The sequence below is a fragment of the Peromyscus eremicus genome, chromosome 4 (genome assembly GCF_949786415.1).
Source record: "Peromyscus eremicus chromosome 4, PerEre_H2_v1, whole genome shotgun sequence".
Classification (NCBI taxonomy): Eukaryota; Metazoa; Chordata; class Mammalia; order Rodentia; family Cricetidae; genus Peromyscus; species Peromyscus eremicus.
The window spans coordinates 39,204,731-39,231,141 of NC_081419.1; the positions used below are offsets into that span (position 1 = coordinate 39,204,731).

Genomic DNA, 26,411 nt, shown 5'->3' on the forward strand with positions numbered 1-26,411 from the left:
AAGACTGTTACCAACATGAATTATGTGAATCTATGTTCATGATCATCAATCGCATTCCCCAGACTCCCTTCTGCAGGCAAGTTCTTTGCGGCTCCCCCTCCAGCTTCTAAACTACAGCCCCGCTGGGGAGGAGGTGCTGTGACCCCTGGGGTCCTCTCACTTTAGCCTTGGGGATCAAAGGCAGGGTAGATTCACTATTGTGCTGAGGGCGTTTAAAAACACATCTTTACCGCCACTCTGCTACTTAAAAACCAGTGGAAACCTGGATCCTATACAAGGCAGGCTTAAGAAAATATCCAGATCAGGTGGACCGAGAAACAGAAGCCTCGAGGGTGAAGCTTGATTGTAAAGGACTTCCTTAGTCTGCAGCAGAAGGCTCTCTCACCTGGAGTACAATACCCCCTCTCATTAAAAATGCAAGATAACATCTCCTCCTGGATCCTTTCCACAGAATCTGATGCAAGCTCATGGGCTACACCATTCTGAGTAGTGAGTACATTTAATCAAAGCCTTCTGGGAAAAAATTAAAGTGTGCCCTCCGAAGTCACCAAGCATGTTAAGAGGCCCTTTCAAAAGGGATGGGAAAATCAGTCTGAATTGAGAAGTGTTTGACACTTTTGCATAGAAAGCACGATCTAATGTCTGCATTTTTCTGCAGTCCAGGCTTTTCTGTGAAACTGCCTATTTTCAAGAGGCCCCTTGCTGTTATCTCTGTTCACAGCGTTTTGACATCTTGCTTTCCTTAGGTTGTAAAGAGACCACAGCAATCTTAAATTTGCACAGGCACGTTACAGTTTCTGTGGTGGTTTGCAAGCATCATGAAAAGCCAATGAAAAGCTCCCCTTTCCACACTGGTGCCTCCTTCCAAACGTCTGAACTCTAAACACAACTATATGCTGGGATGGGGGGTTGTCTTTTGGCTCAAATTAATAACTGTCTTTCTTTTAACTTTCGGCTTCTCAAAAGCTTGAGTTGCATCTCTGCTTGAGTCTATGTTCGTAAATACTTAGTTGGTGTCCTCACACTCTTCATAATGTCCCTGTTCTCTCTTAATCCCTTGTCAGAGGAAATGCTGTTTTAATGCCAGTAAGGGACTCCACCTACATTCAGTGGTACTCTCTTCCCACCTACCTCTTTCACTCCCAACTCTTTTTTTATTCTTCTATTATGTACGCCCCCACTTTCTGCTGGCCCTCCATGCTTGTTATCTAAAATTTAAGCAGCAAATAAACGAGCTTTGTCAAGTACTCAGTTCACTTGGTATGTGTTAATGATTATCCACCAGCTCTTCCGAGTGTGAGTCACAGAGTTATAACCTTAGAGTTTCATGATGCATAAATCTCCTTGAAGGGATTTCTCCAAACCTGTTCACTTACCTCATACAAGTGGACTTGTTCTTGGGTTACAGCAAAGATCAGTAGCACGTTGTTTTGTACCAGTTTATCAATGAGTTGACCAATCGTTGGATATTCCTAAAATTGATACACAGATTTAAAATACAATCTTAACCATAAAAGGTAAAATTTAAAAAGTTCCTTTCACAGTTAAGAAAGTCAATATTCACAGGCATTTTATCTGTCATTCTAAGGAAACACTCGTTATCAATGTTATTTACTTAGCTTGGGAATTGTTTCAAGTCTTGTAAGTTCAGGTAAGTCCTAAAAATGGAGACTGGCAGTATACTACATCATGTCCTCTCTCTCCTAAGCAGACCCCTTGGAATTTATTTCAAGACTTCTCATGTGTCATATTATCTCCCCCAAGTGGCACTCAGTAGCAGGTAGGACTGTTAGACTAGGGGGCGGGGTGGGTAGACTGTGATGTATGATGTGAACTGGGAGGTGGCTCCTGTAACTCTTACTGGAATTGGATGAGGCGACATGAAGGTTGAGGAAGGAATGGAGTGCTGATGAATAACACACTATAATTTCTCTGACTGTGTGACTTGAGACAGGCCCACACCAGTTCTCGACGTTGGTTTTATTGCCTTGGCAATGTCATAAATTGGTGCTATGGGATCCTACACTCTTTTTTACAGCACAAATGAAAACAGGTTGTACTTCTGGGGTGAAAACATTTATTCTCAAGTGATGTGAATAATTTTAAAAACAAAAGAAGTTATTCATTAGCAAATTTACAGATAAATTTACTTTCCAAGTCTAGAAAACATGAAACACATTTGCTTCCCCTGTGATTCCAAAAGTGGATAATGCACAAGGATGACGTGTAGAAAAAGGGGTAACCTGTGGCAGATTAAACTAGGAATATGGGATGACTGCAGTTCGTAACGAAGCCTTCTGCTCACTGAGTGGTGCCTTGTTATATTCTCAGGACTCCCAGAGCATTTCTGTCTGAGGCCATCATTAAGAACAAGGTTCAAGTTGAGCAAACGGTGTTCCTTTTTCTAAATTAGTCAGAGGAACTTCCCAGCTGTGGCTCAGGCTGTGGATGCTTTTTTTTTTTTTGTCATGTTTGGATTTTTTAATATATATTTTTCATTTCTTTTATTTATTTATTTATTTTTATATCTGTATGAAGGTAGAAGGTACAAGATCCTCTGGAGTTACAGACAGTTGGGAGCTGTCATATGGGTACTGGGAACAGAACCCAGGTCCTCTGGAAGAGCAGCCAGTGCTCTTAACCACTGAGCCACCTCTCCAGCCCCACATTTGGGTTTTTATTAGTAGAGATATTAGATAATAGAATTTGTCCTTGGTCTGACACATTTAGTGTCATTTGCTTTTCATTTACCCAAACTTTAAGCACCCTTTACTCTGAAGCCTAAGGCCTTTCCCATTGGGTCCTCTTGCCTCCAGGGTACACACCTGTCTTCTGCTTCACATGGAGCCAGTATCATACCATACAGCCCACAGAGGATGCTGTTTTACGTTTTAATGAGATCTCTTACTCTAGTGCTCATAATTCTATAGAAAACTTAAGGCCAGAAACGGGTCCTATTTGGTGGTCCTGGGAATCTAGCTTTGCTTTCAACACTAAAAATAACCCAAAGGACTCAGGGGGATTGAAATGGCCTGTGGCTTCCATGCTTATGCAGAAATTTACTCAGAATAATGAGCTGAACATTTATTAAATGAGAATCATATTAGGTAATGGATGTTGTTGAGTCTATGATCGTTTTGTTTTTAATAATTCTACTATGGGGTATTCAATAAATTAATGACAAAAGGACCCATTTCCTGGAACCTCATTGACTAAAAGACAAACTTTGTCAATAATCACTTTGATTCTCACATGAAAAGATTGAGATTAGAGACCATGTATGTGTGGAGAATAATACCGTTCAAAGACATCTAGGTTGAAGTCCAGAATCAGGTCAAAGAATGGCCTAAATTTGTGAACTAGTAGAGTTTGCATAAAATAGCTTTTAATAGATTTTTCCTCCTTTTTTTTAATTGACCTTGGAATTCCGGGCTTTCCCCCTCTCCTTCCTAGTGTTCTTCCCATCACCATCAGTTGAAGGGTCCTTTAGCTTTTCTGAGCCATGCTTCCCACTGTGTTAAATATGCTAACAGGACTTTCCCAGGTCGATGCTTCTTCCTCCCATCTCACATATTTGTCAGCACACACTGTGATGTAGGCACTGAGCTGTTAGGAAACAATGGTGAGAAACCAGGCCAGGCTCTGAGGAACGCACCATGAGAAGGACAGAGCAAGCAAACACATTGCTGTGCAGAGATGTGCATGAAGACATCCGTGAATGAAGGGGAAATGAGCAGACTGCTTTGGGACTAGTGGAGGTCAAAGAGGGTTCTCTGGGTCTTAAACATCCACTTAGTTTCTTGAGTACAGGATACCCCATTTACAAGCCTGGTGGTCACATGGTCTGTTCATGGAAACAGCAGTTAGACACAGAGTCCTGCAGAAGATCAGATGAGACCATGTAGGGCAAAGACCTCTGAAATTTTTACCTCATTTGACAACCGTTAAGGTTTTCTTTATATTTTAAATGTTACCAGCATTTTTCAATGACAGAAAATAAGCCAAGTGTTAATAAGCACCAACCAAGCAGTACTTGATTAGCTGTTCCAAACAGAAGAGCACCATGGTTGTGGGATAACGATGCTCAAAAAGCCCTCAGTGGTACTGTTCTGACCTGGACCATTGTGGCTGAGAATAGAAAGCTATCTGTGTTGTTCTTTGTTGGCCTCATGATCTCTCTGAAGCTGGAGAGGTTCTGGGCTCACCTGTGACCTAGCTGATTTAAATCAACACATGCCCACCACCTACCTAGTGGAGGTCACCTGAGCACTCTGTGGAACCTGCAATGCAAGTGAGGCAGAAGAGAGCAATTTCTAGCTCCTAAAATGGAAAATATACACCGCTTTCACCAAGTGGGTGAGTGATTCCATATGGTTTCATGGCAGTTGTCGCCACATGGGTCTACTTGTGGCTCTGAAAGCTAAAGAGTGTGCAGGTTACATACCAAGACAGTTGACATGGAGTATTCATTCCTGTGGTCCAAGTGACAGAGCCCATCATTGGGAATGACAATGCCTGCCAGCTTGCTGTCCATTCCAAAATGAGAATCGGCATCACTCACAAAAACCAGGAGGTGGAGCGAGTCATTGCGCCAGCCAATCTTTTCCTAGAGCGAGAAGGAAGTCATAGGTTGTATGGAGATGGGCAGGCCCAAATTGAGGATTGTGCAGCTTCTAACATTCAGATTCTGAGTGATGTATGGATAGCCCATTCTAGCCTTTTTATCTGTAGTAAATTTATAGCTTATTAAAAACATGAAATTCATAGCATTTACTTTTTTTTTTTTTTTTTTTTTCGAGACAGGGTTTCTCTGTGTAGCTTTGCGCCTTTCCTGGGACTCACTTGGTAGCCCAGGCTGGCCTCAAACTCACAGAGATCCGCCTGGCTCTGCCTCCCGAGTGCTGGGATTAAAGGCGTGCGCCACCACCGCCAGGCTAGCATTTACTTTTTCCTGGACAACCTTCACATTTTTTTGCATCACAAAAAATAGTTCCACTATAAGTAGTGTTGAGTTCATCTTGACTTCTAGTTATTGACTTTTATTGTTCCATTTTCAATTCATGGGGGCGGGGAAGAAATGAGAGGAGGTAGTAGGGAAGGTCACAGTCATTCTAATTTCAAGCTAAATGCAATGAAAGTTGGTTATAAAGTAAGCCCGTTTCCTTAGAATGTCACCAACATTTAGGCATGTATTTCTAATGATGTCACCTGAGAATTATACACCTAACTCAAGTACAAGAACTGCTGATGGAAGATGGCCCCAGGGTCCTGCTGGTGGAGATTGCAGTCTGTGTCTGAGCAGAGATCTCCCAGAACTAACATCAGTCTAGGAAGCCTTTGGACAAAACTCCTGCTGGCTGTCCTCACCTCCCTTATCCTTCCCTTCCTCCTGTAACTCCTCACCCTTCTGCTTTCTAGAAGCTTCAGTATTGCCCACGATGGACTAATGTTTAGATAGGGCGACCATCCTCCTTAATATTTCTCAAACAGTCAAGGATGATCTGGTCCTGACAGTGTGGCACAGACAACGTGGCTTCTGATCCTGACTTCATTAGCTCAAAACTACAGATTTTATCTTGAGCTATGTAATGAAACTCTGCCTCTCAAAGCCAAGGGCTGGGGATGTAGCTCATTAGTAGAGTTAGTATAGTGATTGCCCAGCATGAACAAGGCCCCACATCATAAAAAAAGGTTAACTACAATAGTTATGTAATTATGTGTGCTGTTTACTGACTCAAACATTTTAAATTTGTTTATTAATGTTCTGCCTTCAATTTTTCTACTATAATTAATTAAAAAAAAACAACTAATCTGATCTTTGAACCAAAGTTTCCTTATATTAGTACACTTGGATTATTCAAATATCAGACATATGAAACATTCTCCCATTTCAACATGACTAGATTAAATATTTTACAGAAGTTTTATATTTTAAGAAAAGGATCAAATGTAGAAATATGGTGATCAAAGGAAAGAGAATTAGCTAAGCTTCCCAAAGCAGGTTTGTTAATAAGAGATAAAATTTATGTTAATAGGATGGAGCACCGACCCCCCCCCCCACACCATACCTTACACACAGCAGCCTGCATAATTGCATCAAATCCACCTTCAGGTGTGTCAATATTAGCAGAAATCTTCTGTTTTCTCACAATTTCATTGAATCTCTCGGCATCATCAGTCAGTGGTAAAATGTGCTTGAATCCGAACGTAGGTAAACAGAAATAGGGGATACTGCTACAAAAGGAATATGAAAAATATTCTTAAATGGGATCCAGTGCAGTTAGTAGATCTGCTGTCCTGGGAGCGGCTCCTTAGAGGACGATTGCTTTTCTAAAGGGCCTCCTCACTCTGGGACTTGGCAGGAAATCTTAAATAAGGTCTTTCCCATGTTGACTTTATTGGCTCACACGTATTCGAAGCCTAGTGTGCATCGTACACAGGTTCCAACAGGGGCTGCAGGGAATCCTGTCATCAGACCCTTATTCCAGGGTGCGTAACCATTTCTTTCTAGTGCCTACAAACCAAAATCCACCGATAAGTTTACCTGACGATAACTGCTTTGTGTGGCTTTGTAATCAGATATCTTGACTTGATATCAAGCATGAGTCATCCCCTAGCAACGGAGAGAGAAGCACATCTCCTTTCTCCTCTACTCTCAACCCTGTCTGCCAAGGGCCCAGCGTCCCCAGCCAAGCTATTGGTTTTTGTCTTGGGGTTTCTATTGCTGTGATAAAACACGATGATCAAGCAACCTGGGAAGGAAAGGGTTTATTTCATCTTACAGCTTGTAACCTATCACCCAGGGAAGTCAAGGCAGGAACTCAAGGCAGGAGCCTGAGGCAGGAACTGATGCAGAGGCAGTAGAGGAGGGCCACTTACTAACTTGATTGTAATGATTTGTTCAGCCTACTTTCTTAAAGCACCCAGGACCACCAGGCCAGGGGTGTCACCCCATACATTGAGCTGGGCCCTCCCATATCAATCATCAAGCAAGAAAATGAACCACAGGGCTTGCCCTCAGGTCAATCTGGTGGAGGCTTCTTCTCACTTGGAGATTTCCTCTTCTAAAATGACTCTAGCTGTGTCAAGTTGACATAACCTAGGAAACAATGCTTCCACAGTGATACAATATATCACACAGACCAGCCTGGAACTAAACCTGTGGTTGAAATGCCATGGTAGTGTGAAACTACACCGGAACAAATGGGAAGAGCTGATTGAGGATTCAGTCATATTCATGTTTGGGAGCCAGTTACTAGCTATCCATGAAACTCTGGGAAAGTTACTCAATGCTTTTTAGCTTTGGGCTTTATCTTGAAAACAATGGAGCTCGTAATGTAGACCCAAGTTAAGTCTTTGGACCATGAGCGCTACAGGATCACTGGTAATAGAAATGAAACCTCTACAACACTACTTCAGATCTGTTGAAATGCTAAGGGTAGGTTTAGCAATCTGTGTTGTATCAAGCCTTCAGATGCATGCTAAGATTTGCCAACCATTGGTGTAGAAGAAAAAGAGATAGCATGGAGGAGCCCCACTAAGAGAGTGGTATACTGCCTTAGGCCACAGGATGACCACTGTAGATCACACAGAATTCCCTGGCCTCTGCTCTGCAGATCTAACAGTTGGTCTGTCAGCACACCAAGAGCAGGTGCATCTACCTGAGTCAGGCTTCTGTTAGCCACATCTATTACCTGAGGTAGACCTTGATCCTCATTATTTTTAGATTCTGTAATTTTTTAAATTCACCTAATTCACCTACTTGCTAAAGAGGATCCAATTCATTGAGTGTGTGTGTGTGTGTGTGTGTGTGTGTGTGTGTGTGTGTGTGTTACTTTGTTAGAGATAGAGTCTTACTAAGTAACCCAGGCTGGGTTTGAACTCCCCGAGTGAGTCCATGCATGTTTTGAGCATGTGATCCTCCGGCTTCTGCCTTTTATGTAGCTGAATAGCCCAGCGTTTGTATCATTTTTTTTTTATTTATAGATGTGAAAAGAGAGAGAAAAGAAGTCAATTTCCTTATGCAAATTCCCAGCTGAGGTCAACCCAGGCAAGGTTCTGCTTCCCTTCAGCACTCACAGCGTAAACACATAAGTGACCTTTTAGTAGTCTACTTAGTGCCATCTGGTTTTAGTTTTCATTTCTTTCTTGTTTTCATTGATGATTTCATTATTTGAAATGCTCCTCCTGTCTAATACTAGAATGTTGTCTAGTGTTCTTAAGTGCAACAAGGCTGGGGTGTGATTTGTGTAGAAATAAACTTCTTTCAGACATTACAGTTCAACAGTAATACATCAACAATATTAACTAAATCAGATGCCCTTAAACTGAGATACACATAAAATAAAAAGGTCTATTGGTCAATTAACTGAAACAAAGACTCACAGGAACCTAATTCCTTTTGGAACAATTGTAAGATGAGTCTTAATAGGTCTTATCAATTAAAAACTAGGAGCCAGATATTGGGGTGAAAACTGAGAGATCAGAGAAGCAGAAATAAGCCAGCTATTCTTACTGCTAAAAAATTCTCAGAGAGAGCTACTTCCTGTATACTCATGCCTATATCCTTTCTGTGCCCTGCCATCTCACTTCCTCTCTCCACCCAGCTACATCACTTCCTCTTTCTGCCCAGCTCTATCACTTCCTGTCTGTTTGTACAGACCTCCAGACCTCTATGGTTAGCTAGTGCTCAGAATTAAAGGCATGTGCCACCACACCTGGCTTTTTTCCCAGTGTGGCCTTGAACTCACAGAGATCCGGATGAATCTTTGCCTCCCAATGCTAGGATTAAAGGTGTGTGCTACCATTGCCTGACTTCTATGTTTAATATAGTGGCTGGCTTTTCCTTCTGATCTCCAGATAAGCTTTACTGGGGTACACAAATAAAATATCACCACAAACAATGATTAATATATTGTAGGTCAATCAATACCATGAGTGATGATAACTGACAGGACTACAGAACTTGAATGATTGGGGACCTCCTGGGGATAAGAATGTTGATGTCCATTGAGATGATCATCTTTTCATTAGCAGATGTGCATAGAAAGCAGATCAGACTCTGTGTTCCCAAGTGTAAGAACAGGGCGGTTTAAGAACACTAGCACTATAGCCCAAATATCTTGAGACAGTGATCCCAAGAAAAGATGCTTCTGATCCCAGAAGACCCCTCCTGACCTTGAATCTACTTCCTAGGCCAAAGAGAAGTTTTAGAATCTGTCAGCCAATGGGATAGGCAGCATGGCAAGAGCACAGAATGGATGTGGTCCACACTTGCCTCTGTGTCCTTGTGTTCTGATGAGTTTATCTAATTGTTCTTTATCAATAAAAAACCGGGAGTCAGATACTGGGGTAAGAACCTGAATGATCAGAGAAGTGGCGGAGAAGCCACCAGTGACCTCCTATCTCTTCCGTTCCTCCATCCAAAAAGGCTGAGATCCTCTCTCAGCCCCACCTTACTATTTCCTGTCTCTTATCTGTCCTCAGTCCTCCAAAATCTCTATGGTCAATTTTGATTGCTAGTGGCTAGCTCCACCCTCTGATTCAAAGCAAACTTTACTGTTAGAATGTGATCAAAATATCCCACAATAGTGTCCCATGCTCTCCTAACATATAAGGTTTGTCTGTTAGTTCAGCTGTGTGGAGACACCTGGTCTAATTGGCCCAGGAGCAAATGTGAATTTCCAGGCCACTCTGTCTATGTCCTTTCTGATTCATGATGTTTGTTTTTGACTCTCAGAATTCAATTTATAATTCTCTTCTCTTAGTATTGTGCATCAGGCTTCTTTGAAGTTGACGTGATGACCATGTATGATATCTACCTGGCAGGGTTGTTATGAGGCTTGGAAGAGATTAAAAATGCTAAGCAGTGCAGCATGATGGCCTGTGCAGAGGCTGTGCCGGTTCTGACAGAGATCTCTTCACACACCCAAGGACAGATAGTGCATTTGATTAGTGATATAATTAGAACCAATCTCTCTATTATAAAAAATGATAAAAACATGAATGTTCACGGAAGAAAATTTGTGTCTATACAAACATATAAGGAAGGGGATAAATATGAATTTCAATGGCTGTGAGCTGTCTCATAGTTGGCTTGATCATCATTTATTGCTGAAATTCATTTAAAAAAATCTGGTGGCATCTTATACATTTCTTAATTGTGTAACCAAGTCTTATATTAGTAAGAACAGTCTATGGTATTTGGACTATGACATCACAATTCTCAGACTGTGCTTCTGCCACTAAAGTGACATGTGACCACCTCTCTGGTTTCTCTTACTTGCTACAATTCCTTTGTGACTCATCGGCATTATTGTATGAATGAACGGCTTGCTTCTTTACATTTTGAAGCAGTGTTCTATTATCTGGAAACACCAGTTTGTTTGGCCTTTTGTTTCATGGTTGTTTCCAAAATTTGTCTATTAAAAATAAAGTTTGGGTACACTATGAAACGCTGCCTACTAGACACGATCCGGCCATGGGAATCGTGAACACACAGCAGCTATGGTTGCCCGCACCGGACCTGCCCCAAATGAGAAGACAGGAAAGTGGAAGACAGGAAGTTGAGAAGAGGAGGCCACAGGACTGGGGGAGGGGTTAAAGAGGGGTCTGGGGGTGGGTATGATCACAATGCATCATGTACATGTACAAAATTACCAAAATAAAAAATTAACAATTAAAGCAGCAATGACCTTTCAGTGACTAAATAATAGAGCAATCATTTATGTTCCCATTTGCAAGTTATGCCATCCCTTTCCTTAGAAAACATTCTTGGATGGGGGTTTGCTGGTTTGCCTTTTGACCCTATTTACAAACTCCTTCCCATACGGTTCTGTCTGCTGGCATTTTTGATGCTGGTGCTTGAGGCCAGACTGTTCACAACAGAAATGAGGAAAAACAAGACAATTGACGTCTGGAAATGTCATCTGAATGTTATTTTTCATTTCCTTTAATGACTAGGACTCAGCACTTATCTATCTATATTGGCATTTTATTTTTAACCCTTTTCCAATTGGCAGGCTTATATCCTTTGTATATTCTTCTATTGGGCTATTTTTTTAAAGAATATTTTTTAAACTTTATTTTATGTGCATTGGTGTGAAGGTGTCCAATCCCCTGGAACTGGAATTACAGACAGTTGTGAGCTGCCATGTGGGTACTGGGAATTGAACCCAGGTCCTCTGGATGAGCAGCCAGTGCTCTTAACCACTGGACCATCTCTCCAGCTCCAAGGGCTATTTTTATTTAAATTTTGTGTGCCCTCTGAACAATACTAATCTCTTATCTTTCTTTTGTCTTTTAATTTTATATTTTAGATGTATACCTTAAAACTTTTACACATTTTTTTTTTACTCTTAAATATAAAAAGTATTTTAAAGTGTGATGTAAGGAAGAAGCCAAATGTTTAAAATGGTTCCAGTATTCACCAGGTGTCCCCATGGCTCCCACAGTATCAGGAGGAGCTGTTCGGCAGTCGACAATGCATTCAGTTTAGTACAGACATATGAAGCAGTTGTCTATCCTTAGGCAGGTCACGTAGCACTACTGGACATCAGAGTCCTTACCTAGTTCACAAAGTTGTTGTGAAGATGATATGGCACAGGAAGTGGATAGGCATGCTTGGCTTAGCATTTTCCCCGAGGCCTAACTGTTCTTAGAAAGTGTGAGTCCTTTATTTGGGGCTATGGGTTTGCATCACACTGGAGCATCTTCTGGAACAAAAGAACTGGCAACTGACTTGAATATGAGAAATTTGCGTCTTTGCTGCTTAGACTATCTCCTCTTAGAGGAGACTCTGATAAGGAGATAATTGTGTGTGTGTGTGTGTTGTGCACATGTGGAGACCAGAGGTAGACTTTGGGTGTCTTTATCAATCACTCTCCACCTTATTTATTTTATTTTCTTTTTTGTGTGTGATAGGATCTCTCTTTTAACCTGGAGCTCACCAATTTGGCTAGACTGGCTGGCTAGTGGCCTCTAGAGATCTCCCCACCTCCAGCTCCCCGACACTGGGATTACAGGTGCACACCGCAGCCCTGGCTTCTTGTGCAGGGCCTGGGATCTGAACTCAGGTCTTCACGCCAGTACAGCAAGCACCTTAGTGACCGAGCCATTTCCCTAGCAGTGAACTCTATGGTTTTGGGAAATGGGTGAAATTTGAATATTATTCATTCAGCTGGTTAAATGACAGGGGACATGGAGGGAAAGCCAAGCAGACCATTAGAGGTGGGTGACAGCTGGGAAACTGGAATAGAGAGCCTTGCGTCATCAGGTCTGCCTCTAATGACTGGCACATTTGGACGCTACTTTCTCAGCATCAGAACTAAAGGAAAGAGGTTCTTCTCACCAAGGAACAACTCCAAGACCCTAGACAACAATGGATTTGTATTTCAGTTGCAGGATAATTATGAAGCACAATCTAAAGAAGTACTACTTACATTTTGTTAATTTTTAAAATAAGTAAGTACTGATAAAATAAGACCATACTTACATATACCAAAATTTACCTTTTTCTGTCAGGAATTGGAAATGACTTCCATTCCCTTCTTTTTACCTATTTTTTTGGACATAGCTTTCTTATCTTTGCAGAAAGAAGCTATATGCTGTGTACTCGTAGTACAGAAAATCCCTTTACGCATTTTATAGCTGCCATTTGCTCTTTACTGTGGGTGTTTCACTGTCAATTGGAGAGCAATGGTAGGGCTGGGGCCTCCGACATGTTGAGGCAGTTGTACTAAGTAAGCTCTACTCAGTGTCCTGATGGGTGTTTCTCAGCTTAATAAATGAGGGAATGCTAGTTTCACTTGATTGTGCTTGGGGAACTACTACAAATCATTAACTGTATTAGCTGTGCATCTCCGAATACATAGCTTTTCTTCAACACATGGGAAGTTTGCATAGAGCATCTCCCCTGCCCATGAAATACAGAGAGGAAACATTTGCATGAAGGAGCTGATTGAGCATCATTTTCACCTGAAGGAATGATTGACAGCTAAACTTGCGTTAATTCAAGTTGAATATTTGGCAGACATGTTCTTAAAAGTGAACAAAGCAAGACTGTCATTTCCAAGAACACAGATGCTGGCACTTGCTGCCAGTAGCAAAATTCAAGGTAACTAGAATATTTGAATTGAAGGAATTGCTCATTTGCTACTTCAGAGATTGACAAAGTCTCAACCGTTTCCAGTGCTTCAAGACACATGTGATGAGGTTGGTGGTGATATTAACAAGCATGACTTTTGATATCATGGATTCTGCAGGATCTGCGTAACTCAGTGAGCTCCTATCTTCCAAAGCACCAAAGTATCACACTGCAGTCATGAGTGGTAAGACAGATCAATGGACTGCAATGTAACAGAATAGGAATTGATACTGTTTCTATAGATTCTATAGTGGTACGGTCACTTGTGCCTTAGTCTGAGGTAAGAGCAGACAAGTGGACACAGTCATTGAACATAACTATCAGGTGAGATTCTCCTTTGACAAGTACATTTCTGTGTGAGGTTTGCCTTTCTTCACGGAATTCTGCCAAAAACATTGCAATAGGTTAAATGCAAAAGTGGGTGTGGTCATCCAGTTGCCTTCAGTTAAACCACCACTTTAGAAATTTGCAAAAAAAGTAGACTCTTTTCACTCTCTTTGATAATGAAAGACTTGCTGATTATTTTTGTTTTGTTTTGAAAGTGTAGTTACTGTTCATTAAAACATGTTATAATAATATGCAATATTTCTTATTGTAAATATTAAACCAACAAATCAATGCTTATTTGTTCTATTATATTCTGATAACGTAATATTACTATATATAAAACCTACATAAACTGAAGCTCTCTTGGAGGTATATCATCATCATCATCATCATCATCATCATCATCATTGTCAGAGTCTCTCTTTGTAGGTCAGATTGGCTTGAGATCCTCTTGGCTCAGTCAACAGAGGGCTGGGATTAGCAGTGTATAATACTGTGCATGGGTGAGGCATTATTTTTATTATTGGGTTGCGTGTGTGTGTGTGTGTGTGTGTGTGTGTGTGTGTGTGTGTGTGTGTTTATATGATGTATGTACATGAGTAAGGTCAGAGAACAATTTTCAGGAATCCATTCTCTCCTACCATGGGATACAGGGATTGAGCTCAGTCATCAGGCTCCCATGGCTAGTGCTTTTGGCTGTTGAACTATCTTGATGGCTCAAGACGTATTTATTTTTAAGGGTGTAAAGGAGTCCTGAGATTTGAAAGTTTGGAGAGCACTAGATGGAAATAACTAGAGATGAGGTGATGAGTTAATGAGGGAAAGGGAACTGATGGTTATTTTGAATGTCTGTTGTTCTGAGCTCATTCAGTCTCGGATTACTCCAGAGTCAATGTCTTCCCTGTAAAGGGCAAAGGGACTAAATACAAAGGCCACTGCATGTTGCAAAACCCTTCCAGGCTCTCTCCTCTTACCTTTCATTGTCTTCTTACTAATGACATTTTATTCTATACTTACAAGATTTGTTTTGATTAAGAAATGTGAGTTTTCATCCTGTTGTGTATATGTGTGGGATGCTAGCTGGACAGGGGAACTTAGAGAGCTAGAGATACAATGGAAAGAAAACAGTATTGCAATTTTTTTAAGTGCTTTGAATTTACAGCTTGAATGATGAATTTGGCCAGGAAGAAATAAAGAAGCAGCTTTAGCCTAAAAGATACGTAGATTCTTTCGGGAAACCAAATGCACAATCTTCTCTCAGGTCCCTACTCGATACACACTGTGCAGCAGTCCGGTCTCCTCTGATCATGTGCTATGGTTACTATGGTTACTGTTGGTATTTATTGAGAACTTAGGTCAAGCCAAATGCTTCCACTCCTGATCTGACCTAATCCTTCCAACCACTCTGTGTGATTAGAACTATGACTCAATTTACTGAAAAAGACACAGGATTTAAGAGGAGAAATGACCCAGCTAAGGCCATGTTAGGAATGACTCTATGAGCCAAGATTTCTTCCAGAGCTGATTCTGGAGCCCATGTTGTCATCCAATGTGCCTGTCCACTAAAGAACTTCAGTTCCTCGTGGAATGGGTCCAGATCCCCTGCCCCCAGATATTTCCACACTTAACATACTGCTTCAGGCTCTGTAATTTTTTTTTTAAACAAACGAATGAATGAAAGACTTCCTGAATGTAAGCCAAGTATGGTTGCTCACACCAATTATCTCAGTACTTGGGCTAAGGTAGGATAGTTGCTATAATTTCAAGGCTAGTCACGCTCCATGGCAAGTTCAAGGCCAGCCTTGGCTATAGCATGAGGCCTTGTCTCAAACAAAGCCAAACAAAACAAAAATGATGTTGAAATTAAATGCATACATAGAACTAAATACAAAACCAAACTACTTTGATTTTTCCAGAAGCTTCTTTAAGGACTAGGTTTCATTGCTGGTTCAAGGTGTTGCCTCCCAGTTTAGCTGAGTCATCTAACCTTGTTCATTTTAATTGTTTCCCTGATAACATTCTAGACTCATTGTTTCCCTATTGTATGTCAAGTTGCTACATCTTATCTGAGAGGAAGAAGGAAGCAGAAGTACTAGGTGCTGATGGAATTGCCCTCCATTAGACTGTACCGAGGCTTGTTGCAGAAGGAGATGTGATATGCCAAATAATTACATACAAACTTCAGGCAGGTACAGAGCTCTTCGATTTACCAAAGAAAAGACCAGAAGCAGAAGGGATGCTGTTATATTAGATGAGATGTTTTCAGTAACCAATGTATTTACCTTTACAGATGGGTCGAGTAATTGATAACAGTGGCCACGCCTTACTATTTATAACTTGGCATTTTAAAATAATGCATTTGAGTCATTATCACTGTTCCTAGACATCTGCATGTCTTGTGTTACAGGAATTGCTAGAAGCCACCTAGTGTTTATCTATCCAGGAACAGAATCCTAATTTTTAGGGGGGGGGCGGGGAATGTGTTTCCTTTTAGCTATATTTGTTATGTAAATAGATATAACATTTTGGGTAAAATTTCTGGCCAAACTTCTTAAGTTGGGAAAATAAAATTCAGCATTCATTTATAATTAAGAGGAGAAATGTATCAAAGCAGGAATAGGAGAAACCTTTCTTGCCTTATAAATGAAATTGAAAACATCACTTGCTGACAGTGTATTCAAAGCCCATTGACATGGCCAGGTCTGTCCTCTCACCACATGAGTTAAACACTGTGCCGGTGATCCTAACTAACACAACAAAGCAGGAAAAGATAAACAGAGGGATGGGTATGGAAGAAGACATTGTTACTCACAGATGACCTGACTATGTACTTAGAAAATCAGAAGAAGTCTACGAAAGCACGTGAGATCTACGAAAGCAGGTGAGAATTAATGAGAGAAAATCCGCAAAGGTTTTAGGACAAGAATGAATATCAAAAAATATGTTGCATTTTGATAAGCTACTATTGAAAACTGAGATTTTACAAATCTCAAAGAATAGATTATATAAAGAAAGACAGAAGGAAGTGAAAGGTTTTTTTGTTTTGTTTTTTACATTGAAAACAGTGAAGTGGTCCTCAGAGACCTTTAACAAAAATCAAGGAAGCAGAGATCTGTGTCACATGACATGACCGGATGTTTTCAAGAGATTTAAGAGGTCCACTCTCCCCAAACTGGTCTATGGTTTCATTACAGTCTCTTTCAAAAGCTCAACATATTATTTGAAGACATTGGTAAATTGATTCTAAAATCTAGGTGGAAATGCAAAGGATCTGGGGACATCCAAAGAAGGGCAAGGTTGGAGGACTGACTTTCCTGATTTCTCTTTTTATAAAGCTACTGTCAGTAGGACTGAGGCATGTGCTCTCCCATGACCCAAGGCATCAGTGAAAGAGAAACGAATGTCTACATTTAGACTCCTATGCAGCCACCTGAGTTTTCACAAAGACATCAAGCGAATTCAGTGTGGAAAGTCTTGCTTAACAAATAGTTCTGGAATAACCAGTTCTCTGTGGAATCAAGACGAATCTCAATGTTTTTCATTTTCAATATAAAAAATCATTTGGTCATGATCACAGGTCTGAGTTCTAATCTTAAAGTTTCTATAAGAAAATATGGAAGACATTTTTTATCATTTTAGAGTAGGCCAAAGTTTTAGAACAACAACAAAAAAACCATGAACTACAAAATTAAAAACTGATATGCTGATCTTCATCAAAATTTTAAAGAGACATTGTTAGTAAAATAAAATACAAGCTATAAACTGTTAAGAATATCCGAGAAACATATTATATTCAACAACTTGTATTCAAAGTACATAAAGGGGGGCAGGAAAGATGGCTTAACTTTTAAGAGCACTTACTGCCTTTTCAGAGGACCCAGGTTCAGTTCCCAGCATCCACATAGCGAGCGGCTCAGAACCATCTGCAACTCCAGTTTCAGGGTTCTGACTCCCCCTTCTGGACTCTAAGGGCACTGCACACACATGGTGCACAGACATACAAAACACTCATACACAAAATAAAAATAAAAGAACCCATATAAAACAATATTAATAAGATAATCAAAAAGATTTAAATAGTTAAAAGATTTGAAAAGATATTTCCCAAAGTATGATATTAAGACAAATAAACACATGAAAAGATATTTAGTGTCATGCATCAATAAACACAAATTAAAGCAACAGCAAGACAGCATTATAAACTCAACTAAAACTAAAATGAAAAGGACTGACATTTTAGTGAAAATATAGTAATTCTAATCCTACTAACGCCATCATCCAGTAATGATGGTGTGGATGTGGATCACATGGAAAGCGTGCAAACTGTTCTTGGAAATAAAAGGTAGCACATCTACTTTGCAAAGAGCCTGGCAGTTTCTTGAAAAGCTAAAAAAAAATGTACAATTCAGCAAATCTATTCAATTTATGCATTTAAGAGAAATAAAAAGTACATCCATTGTTTTAAAGATTTATATGCATATGGTCATACCAACGTTTTCCACAATGTCCAAAATGTGGAAACAGCCCAATTATTTATCAATGGAAGAACAAATAAAGAAACTGTAGCAGATCCAGAATGGGCTGTAGGCTGTATGTGAAAACAAAGAGGAGCAGACTGCTGATAAGTGCAAAAAAGTCATAAAGACATCTAGGAACATTTTATTGAACAAAGGAAGCCAGACATGAGGAGCAGGTGAGCCAGCTCTGAGGGTGTGACCATGGGAGAGCTGGCCCCACTACCTGTCCGTCATGCAGCAGCTTGGGCTAGGGAGAGATGCCCCTTCCCCCTCACCCCTCAACATCGGCCCCTGGGACAGGAGAGTAGAAGAGCTGGCCTTGCCCCTCACCATCTGCAGCATTCGGGAGAGTGGGCCCTGCACCTTGCCTGGCCAGCACAGTAAGAGTAAGAGCGTTGGCCCTGCCCCTCACTAGGTACAGCACTTGGGAGAGTGGCCCCGCCCGGCACCTCTCCTGGACAACACAGTAGAGCTGGCCCTAAAGGTGTAGGTGTGGGTGAGCTGGCCCTGAGGGGTGAGAGCAGGAGAACCAGCCCTGTCCTTTGCTCCTTGCTACATAAGATGAACTAGCCAGGAGGGGTGCTGGAGAGCTCACCCTGATGGTGAGAATGGGGAAGAGCTGGTGGGCTGACCAACTCAGCTACCACCTAGGTGCAGAAACTAGGGCTATGAGTTGGCCCATCCCAACATCCACCTCATCTATAGTCCACTGGAGCACATGAAGGGGCCGATCCTGCATATCCAGAGCTGCAGGATCTCCACAACAGAGGGCAACAGCAGGATATATCCAAGAGGAGTCCCAGTGAGGGCCCAGTATCGATAGTGTAGATAGTGTAGCAGAAACCAGAGACATCAAACCAGAACCGATTACATTGCAATAAACACTTGCAAGTAATGATATGTGGACTAAAGGGTATACTGTGTGACTCACTGTGTCACACTATCGTTCCCAAGAAGAGATTTTTCTTTCTTTTTTTTTTTTTTGTTATTCTTTTCTCTTAAATTTTACTTATTTTGTAGGGGAGATTGCAGGGGCAGAGGGCAGATTTGAGGGGACGGGTAGATGGGTAGGATCAAGATGCAAGGTGTGAAAGCCACAAAGAATCAAAAAGAAATGTAATAAATAAATAAATAAGCCAGACGTGAAGAGTGCCCCCTACACACGCTTACATCTATATGAGATCCAAGAACAGGCAGAAGCAACCTAAGCAACAGAAATCAGAAAGTGGCTGCTCCGGAGGAAGCAGAGCTGACTATAATAGGTCATGAAGAATCCTTCCAAGGGGAAGACAAGTCTGGGACGGTGATTAGTTTGGTGCATTCAGTTACCAAAGTCATCAAGCAGCACTGTTTGCAGTGTGCTTTGTAGAGCATTCCAACCAGATCTTTATTGATTTGGCTATTTCTCTCCCCTTCTTACTTTCTGGAATGGAGATGTGATTAGTGCCCCAGCAGCCTTCTTGGACCATGAAGACAAGACCCAAGTACCATTACTGGCAGAGCAGACGATAGGGAAGCCTTGGATTCCTGGGTGTGGAGCTGCTGAGCTAGCCCTGAATGGCCCTTCTCCAGACTCCTCTGTGTGCAGGAGAGAAAAGTCATTCTTTTAAGCCAGTGTCTCTGTCACTCGCAACCGAACACAATTCCTAAGAATTAGAATCAGGAAGACTTTTCTTTCGGAGTAAAATTGTCTGGGGCTATGTTAGATTACAGTTAAGAACTATACTAACAACTTCTCCTTCTCCTCCTCCTCTTCCTCCTCCTCCTCCCCACCTCCTCCCTCTCTTCCTCCTCCTCCTCCTCCTCCTCCTCCTCCTCCTCCTCCTCCTCCTCCTTTTCCTCCTCCTCCTTCTTCAAGACAGGGTTTCTCTGTGTAGCCCTGGATGTCCTGGAACTTGCTTTGCTGTCCTTGAACTCAGAGATCCACCTGCCTCTGCCTCTCAAGTGCTGGGACTAAAGGCTTACCACTGACTGGCTTATGAGAACTATATTAAATTTCTAAACTGAAATAACATTATTTGTTTCCTATAGATACTGCTCCCTTTGATGTATTAAAATATCAAATGCTAACATACATTTGGGAAATTGTGTGTGTGTGTGTGTGTGTGTGTGTGTGTGTGTGTGTGTGTGTGTGTTTATGAGAGAGAGGGAGGGAGGGAGAGTGAATGGAGAGAGAAAGAGAGAGAGAGAGAGAGAGAGAGAGAGAGAGAGAGAGAGAGAGAGAGAGAGAGAGAGATTGTGGTATAAGGCTAATGCTTTGAACCAAACCAGATCTTTTCACAAATCCTTGTTCAGTCATGTGGCCTTGGGTGAACTACAGACCTCTCCCAGTCCCTTGCCACTTCCTCTGAACAGGACTCATGAGACCAGCTTGCCATCTTTATAAAGATGGAGTGAGATCATGTATATGAAGTGTTCAGCATTGAGGCTGGCAGGGAGCAAATGGTAGCTCTTTTTCAGGGGAAGAATATTAAATAACTTGATTGGGAACATGTCATTGACCACACAGGTAAGCCATCACAAAGCAATTTGCCCTTGACTATCGTCTGCATAATACATGATTTTAATGTCTGATTATATAATAGAGTTGATGCCTCATTTCCTGTTGAGTTTAATTGCAGTGAAGGCTCCTTCTCTCAGCGATGAGAGAAAGCCACATTTCCCAAAGTGCGTCAGAGAAAGCTGCAGAAAAATGTTATTTTGATAGAAAGACTCAGAAAAAAATGTGGGTTAGTATGAAATAGCCCTAGAAAGTGGTGATCACTGAGGACTGAAGATCTCCGAGGGACTGGTATGTGTGGCCGACAGTGAGAGACAAAGTCTCCTTGCCCACACTCAGGAAACCTAGATGGCTACATCCTGCCTGAGCTGCTAACTAGGCAGATGATGCAGGGTCTGTGGGCTAGAGCCGTGAAGATGTAATGACCCCACCTTGACTGCAAACTACCTAGACCACAGGGAATTGCTGAGATCCCAACATGAGAAAGAAATGCCAGGGTGTTAATGAGCTCCTGGCACGGCAGCTCGGGCATGTGGATTACATCTGTAGAAATCAGTGCCCAGGGATGCCAGGGAGTTCGCTTACCTGCAAGGGTTGGTGATTTCCTCGGGTGTTGTTTTCATAAAGGGAGAAACGGGCTTTTCCACAAAAGAGCCAAAGCCCAGTCTAAAGTTGCTGGTTAATTTAGACATCTCTTTGGCAAGCCGGGAGCCCAGCTCTTTGATTGTGTTGAGGTCGTCGTCCATGGAGGCCGAGAGGTCCATGAGGTAATACAGATCTACCGGGTAATCTTCCGTTTGGCGGACCTGCACTTGTAGAGTCTGCTCACCGCCTGTAATGGCCCACGAGAAAGGCAGATCCATAAACACAGCAGTTATTTGTAACTAACCAATCTTGAGCTAGCTGCCTACTCTATCTCAGGGTGACCTTATTAAGGCGTATGCAATTTCATGAACTGTGTGGTAGCATTTATAAATGGACATGTCCGTGCAAATATCTCAGCGGTGAGTTTTGAAGGACTGAAGGAGGTGTACGTTAGGATATTTTATATCTCCTTGGGAGAAGTAGCATCCATTTAGATGGAAGATAAGCAGCGTTATTGTGTATGTGGCTTTAGAAAACGTGAACCAAATAAAGGGGAGATTAAATCTACATTTCAGTCCTTGAAGAAATGTGCAGTGATGTGGGTGACATTTGAGTAATTTGAATGGTCACACTAGAGAAGCTGTCTTGAGTGACACATTTGGAGTACAGTAAAGAGATGGGTTAGTAATTCCCATTTCCTTCAGACTGGGGAATGGGAATCCCAATAACCAATAATGTGTTGTGTGCTAGAGGTATTAGTGGACAGAAGTTGCAGACATAATGGTGGAAATCATCATTCCATACCTGGTCTCAACTTAAGAACCAAGCTTTGAGGAGCAATCTGAACAATGTCAGAGCTATTTGTCTGCCGGCCTATGCTGAGAGGCTTATTTTGAAGTATTTCTACTTGGGAGACAGGGTTTTCGATGAAGGGTAATTGACATCCTTTGGCCAAAAGACTTGCTGGGGTATCACACCTTTCGCCAACTCCAGACAGGTGAGTAAAATTCTAAAAGGGGGAAAATCATAAAGAGGAAATGAAGACAAATCTACATTTCTTCGTAACATGCCAAGCATTAAGTTTTTAATGTGTTTTGTGAGGTAAGTATATGCTAAGTACATTATACTCCCATGTGACTGGCGTGATTGGCAGGTGGAGTTATGCGAGAGCTGAATAACGGGAGAAATTGGCCAGTAAAATTTTGACTAAAACTGGAGCCTCTTTTTAATTATACTCAGTCAAATTCATCTAACAGTTTTTTTTTTTTTTCTCAAAGCCCATGTCTTGAAGTTTCTCCCGTGATCCGGATGGATCTTTAAAATGGCTGAATTCCCAAAGTTGACATGTTCCCGTGAATTTATTTGGTCAGGATAAATGGTTGTTTCCTGGACTCCTAGGACTGTCATGCTTTGTATGTCTGTCACCAAACCCAGAGAGGTGTTTCCTGTGGATTCCTAAAGGACAGGGTACCTGACATCTCCCTGTCGGGCACTCAGCTGGTTCTATTGGCTAATGTGTTCCCTCCAATTACATTCCCTTCACTGACATTGACCTCTCAAGGACTTTAAGCTCAGTGTCTTAAAGCATCCTGGTTCAAGGTCTCATAGAGCTTTTGCCCAGGTTTGGAGATTGGAAAAGAAGATGGTTTAAAGTCTTCATTCTGTATGGGATTCAAGAAAGTCCCAGCGCTTCAGGTCCATCCAGAGAGAAGGCTGGGGGTGTAGGGCCTAGCAGAGATGGGGCTGCTCTGATTTTGCAGTCCCCAGGGCAGAGAGATGGAGCCGAGACAAGAATACAGCAGGTGCTACTGACAGGCAATGCTGTTCCTGAGCTGAACTGACCATAGGCAAAATTGAACTGAGGCTCCTGAACTCGTGTGTGTGTGTGTGTGTGTGTGTGTGTGTGTGTGTGTGTGGTGTGTGTGTGTGTGAGATGCGCTCATGGAGGCCAATTTGATGTCTACTAAGAACCAAACTAATGCTCATATCTTTTCCTTGTCCCTTAGGATTCTTAACCATGCCTTCCGTTTTCATCAACTAGGAGTTATATTCTTCTAAAACAGTTTTGAAAATACAGTTTGCTACCTGCCAATCAGACCTAACAGATTTGTGGCTCTAGCCTGGGTGTGGCAAACTCTGCCACTTCCCGTGTTGTAACCAAGGCAGACAGTGGCTGGCTGAGGGCTCAGAATCCTTCCTAACACCATGCAATGGCTATCAGCTGTGTTCAGCCTTTGCCAGAAGAACAGAGGTGGTGTTAACTGCAGAAGCGGTTTGTGTCTACCCTAGGCTTTGCTCATTCTTTGCTCTAATGGCCACAGCTGTCTGCCACTGCTGATGTACTAATGGCTGCTTCTATTACTGGAGAGCCTCTAAAATGATCTGGCCTTAAAACTTGATGATCACTTGGCCAGCTACAAGGAAAACTCTCAGCAGCACCTTAGGAAGCACTTATTAATGCAAAGTTGAATTTAAATATAAATTCTAGTGGGCTGGCGAGATAGCTCAATGGCTAGGAATACTTATTACTCTTTCAGGGGATCCAATTGCAATTCCCAGCACCAATATCAGGAAACCACAACTGCCTGTAACTGTAGCTCCAGGTGATTTGATTCCCTCTTCTGGCCTTCATGAGCCCGTGGATGGACACACACACACACACACACACACACACACACACACACACACACACACAGAGTAAATGTAAATTCTAGATTGACGTTTTTTGTCTCTACCATGAAACTATTACTGTCTTCTAGACAATGTCCAAGGAGCATATGGGTTTGTTTCTTGTGGAATACTCTCAACCCTGCATTTTCTACTAGAACTCAAAAGAGCACAATTACCTTGAATTCTGTGTGTGGCCTAAGCAGTTGAGGCAGTGGAGGGGGAGTGAGCTGGTTTATGCTTTCCTACCCATGAGGCAACTTCCCACAGACACACAGTAAGTGTGGAATTGGGGTCCTAACAGTTACAGCCCGGTTCTGAGCCAGGCATCTTGATTACTTCCCCATTTGAACATGCTGCTGGGCTCTTGTTGGCATTTGTAAGCCTTGATTGGCATTTAGATTCTTTCCAGTGGGTGGGACTTAAAATCTAGAAAGCCAAGGGCCTCTTTTTCTCAGTGTGAATCCTCCACACATTGCTCTCTGCATCCCAGCACAGGCTGTGACTTGGGGTGTCTTGTCAGATAGCCCCCGTGGTCTCCACACTACTTCACAGTTTCACTCTGACCAGATAAGGACTGTTTCTTCAGAGCTTTGCAATCATTGAATGAGAGTCATTCAGTTTGTGAACATGCAATTTGTAAAAGAATTGCCCGATGCATGAATCATAGTTTTCCCTACTTGAAGTACCTAGCAGAGACTCACCACGGATCTCAAGTCCCAGATGGAACAGAACCACACTGTATCAGCACTAGGGAGGCAGAAGCAGACATACTTCTGTGGGTTCCAGGCTAGCCTGCTCTACATAGTGAGTTCCAGACCAGCTAGTGCCATGTAGTGAGACCCTATCTCAAAAATAAAAATGAAAAACTTCATTAATTAACTAATTAATTAATTAAGAGAAGTCACTAGGTTTAATAAGGGATGTTTAGTTAAGTTTTTAAAAAATAATTTGACATCCATTCCTTTGGTAAATTGTTTTCAAAGTACACCTGAATACAACTTTGATCCCCTGACACTCGGGTTCCTTTCTTGATCTGGTTTAATCATGCAACCCCACAGAGAGAAATGCTTTCCCTGAGGACAGTAACTGGTGTGTAAACAGTGTTGGAAGCAGGGGGATGGCCAGTGATTTACCTCCTGGGAGCACCAGGCACAGTGAGGTCCCGTGAGCAAGCAGTCTGAGCAGGTTTCTGCACCGCCCCAGGCACAACCACCTAAGGGCAAAGCCAGCAAGACGCAGCGTTAAAGCACTCTTATTCATTCAGCTAATGGGACTAAGGCTTCTTACTCGATCAAAGCTATACGAACATTTACTTTAGAAGATTAATCCTCTGAAGGTTAGCAACTCACGTCAAAGTTTGTAGTTTATTTCTATCACATCGGGAATACATGCACCATGTAAACAGAAATTAGCTCTCTTTTGCCTTAACCCACGATGGTGTCTAACTGCTTGGCAGTACAGATACCTTCTGATTTATTCTCTATTCAACACCTGCCACTTAAATTTCAAAAACTTATCTATACCCATTAAAAAGGTTTCTCTTATAAATTCAGCATTTCTGTTTCTAAAATCCTTCTCCACGCTCAAGATTATGACTCCCAAGTGGACGGCCTTGTCACATAACAAAATAGAAAAGCTTCTGGAGTGACAATCAGCACGACCCTCAGAAGTCCCATTGTGCAGGAGGGCTGTCTAATTCTCCTCATTAAAATGCCTATGCAACCTTTGTATTTATTTACCCAGCACCTAGAACATTCGCTGGGGGAAATGCCCCGAGTCTGCCTATAGTTTGTTAAAGTGTCTCTGTGGCAAGAGAGCCATCAGACAGCTCAAATGAGAAATGACTGCGGGTCTGCTCTCTGAAGCACATGACAGTTTGTCGAGCACACCGTGAGAGCGATGTATGGGAGAGCTTCGGTCTTACCTTGGACGCGCTCATTCCTTCCTAGAAGTAGCAGGAACAGGCAGAGCAGCTCAATCCCCATTCGGTTCAGTTTTCACTGTGCAGACAGATTAAAACTGAATTACCTCCAGGGTTACAAGACCAAAGCTGGAGGCCGTAAAAGTCTTTCTCGCAGTGTAAGGAAAAACATGAAACTACTTACACTGCTCTGAAAAGTAACTCGAGCTGTAAATTCAAAAGCTTTCATTAAGATTGAAATGAAAAGAGAAGCTACCTGGCCAGGCAAAGCAGAAAAGCTGTGTTTAAAAGCTACTTCAACACGATTACTTCCTTGTTCGCCATATAAGGAAAGCAGGTGTACAATCACCGGGAAGGTGGGGAGAGATTCATGCGGGAGACATTTGTGTGTGTTAATTCTATTAGTCTTACTGCATCCTAGAGAAAATTAGTATCTTTAGTGAAATGGTGAGCAACGGGCTGTCCAAAGACCAATTGAAACGCATGGTTTCCATAACAATTTTAATGCAGTAAGGATGTGAAATAAAACACCAGGATTTAAGCTAAATGTAAGGAAGCTTTTTTAAAAAAAAAGCCAACTGAAAATACCTGAGATTTTTGTTTTTCATGTTAGAGCCTCTGCAGAGAATTGAAATAAGCTCTGAAAAATATAAACATTAGTTTACAGTCAAATTAGAAGTTAGGCCAAGGAGAACAAAACACGGTTTTCCTATTTTTCAGATTATGTGAGATTTTTTTTCACAAGCA

General features: G+C 41.7%; 1 protein-coding gene across 2 annotated transcripts in view; it reads right to left on the reverse strand.

The window, feature by feature from the left end:
* Itgb6 (integrin subunit beta 6) overlaps positions 1 to 25,728 on the reverse strand; it is an 81,266-nt gene extending 55,538 nt beyond the window's left edge. For both annotated transcript variants that reach the window (XM_059259154.1, XM_059259153.1), the window contains exons 1-7: positions 25,668 to 25,728; positions 24,877 to 24,956; positions 21,878 to 22,082; positions 21,074 to 21,320; positions 6,069 to 6,234; positions 4,445 to 4,606; positions 1,377 to 1,472 (exon numbers count right to left, since the gene is read on the reverse strand). In XM_059259154.1, coding sequence (XP_059115137.1) covers positions 1,377 to 1,472; positions 4,445 to 4,606; positions 6,069 to 6,234; positions 21,074 to 21,320; positions 21,878 to 22,082; positions 24,877 to 24,956; positions 25,668 to 25,728 — 1,017 coding nt within the window. The remainder of the gene's footprint in view (positions 1 to 1,376; positions 1,473 to 4,444; positions 4,607 to 6,068; positions 6,235 to 21,073; positions 21,321 to 21,877; positions 22,083 to 24,876; positions 24,957 to 25,667) is intronic.
* Positions 25,729 to 26,411: the final 683 nt, after the last annotated feature.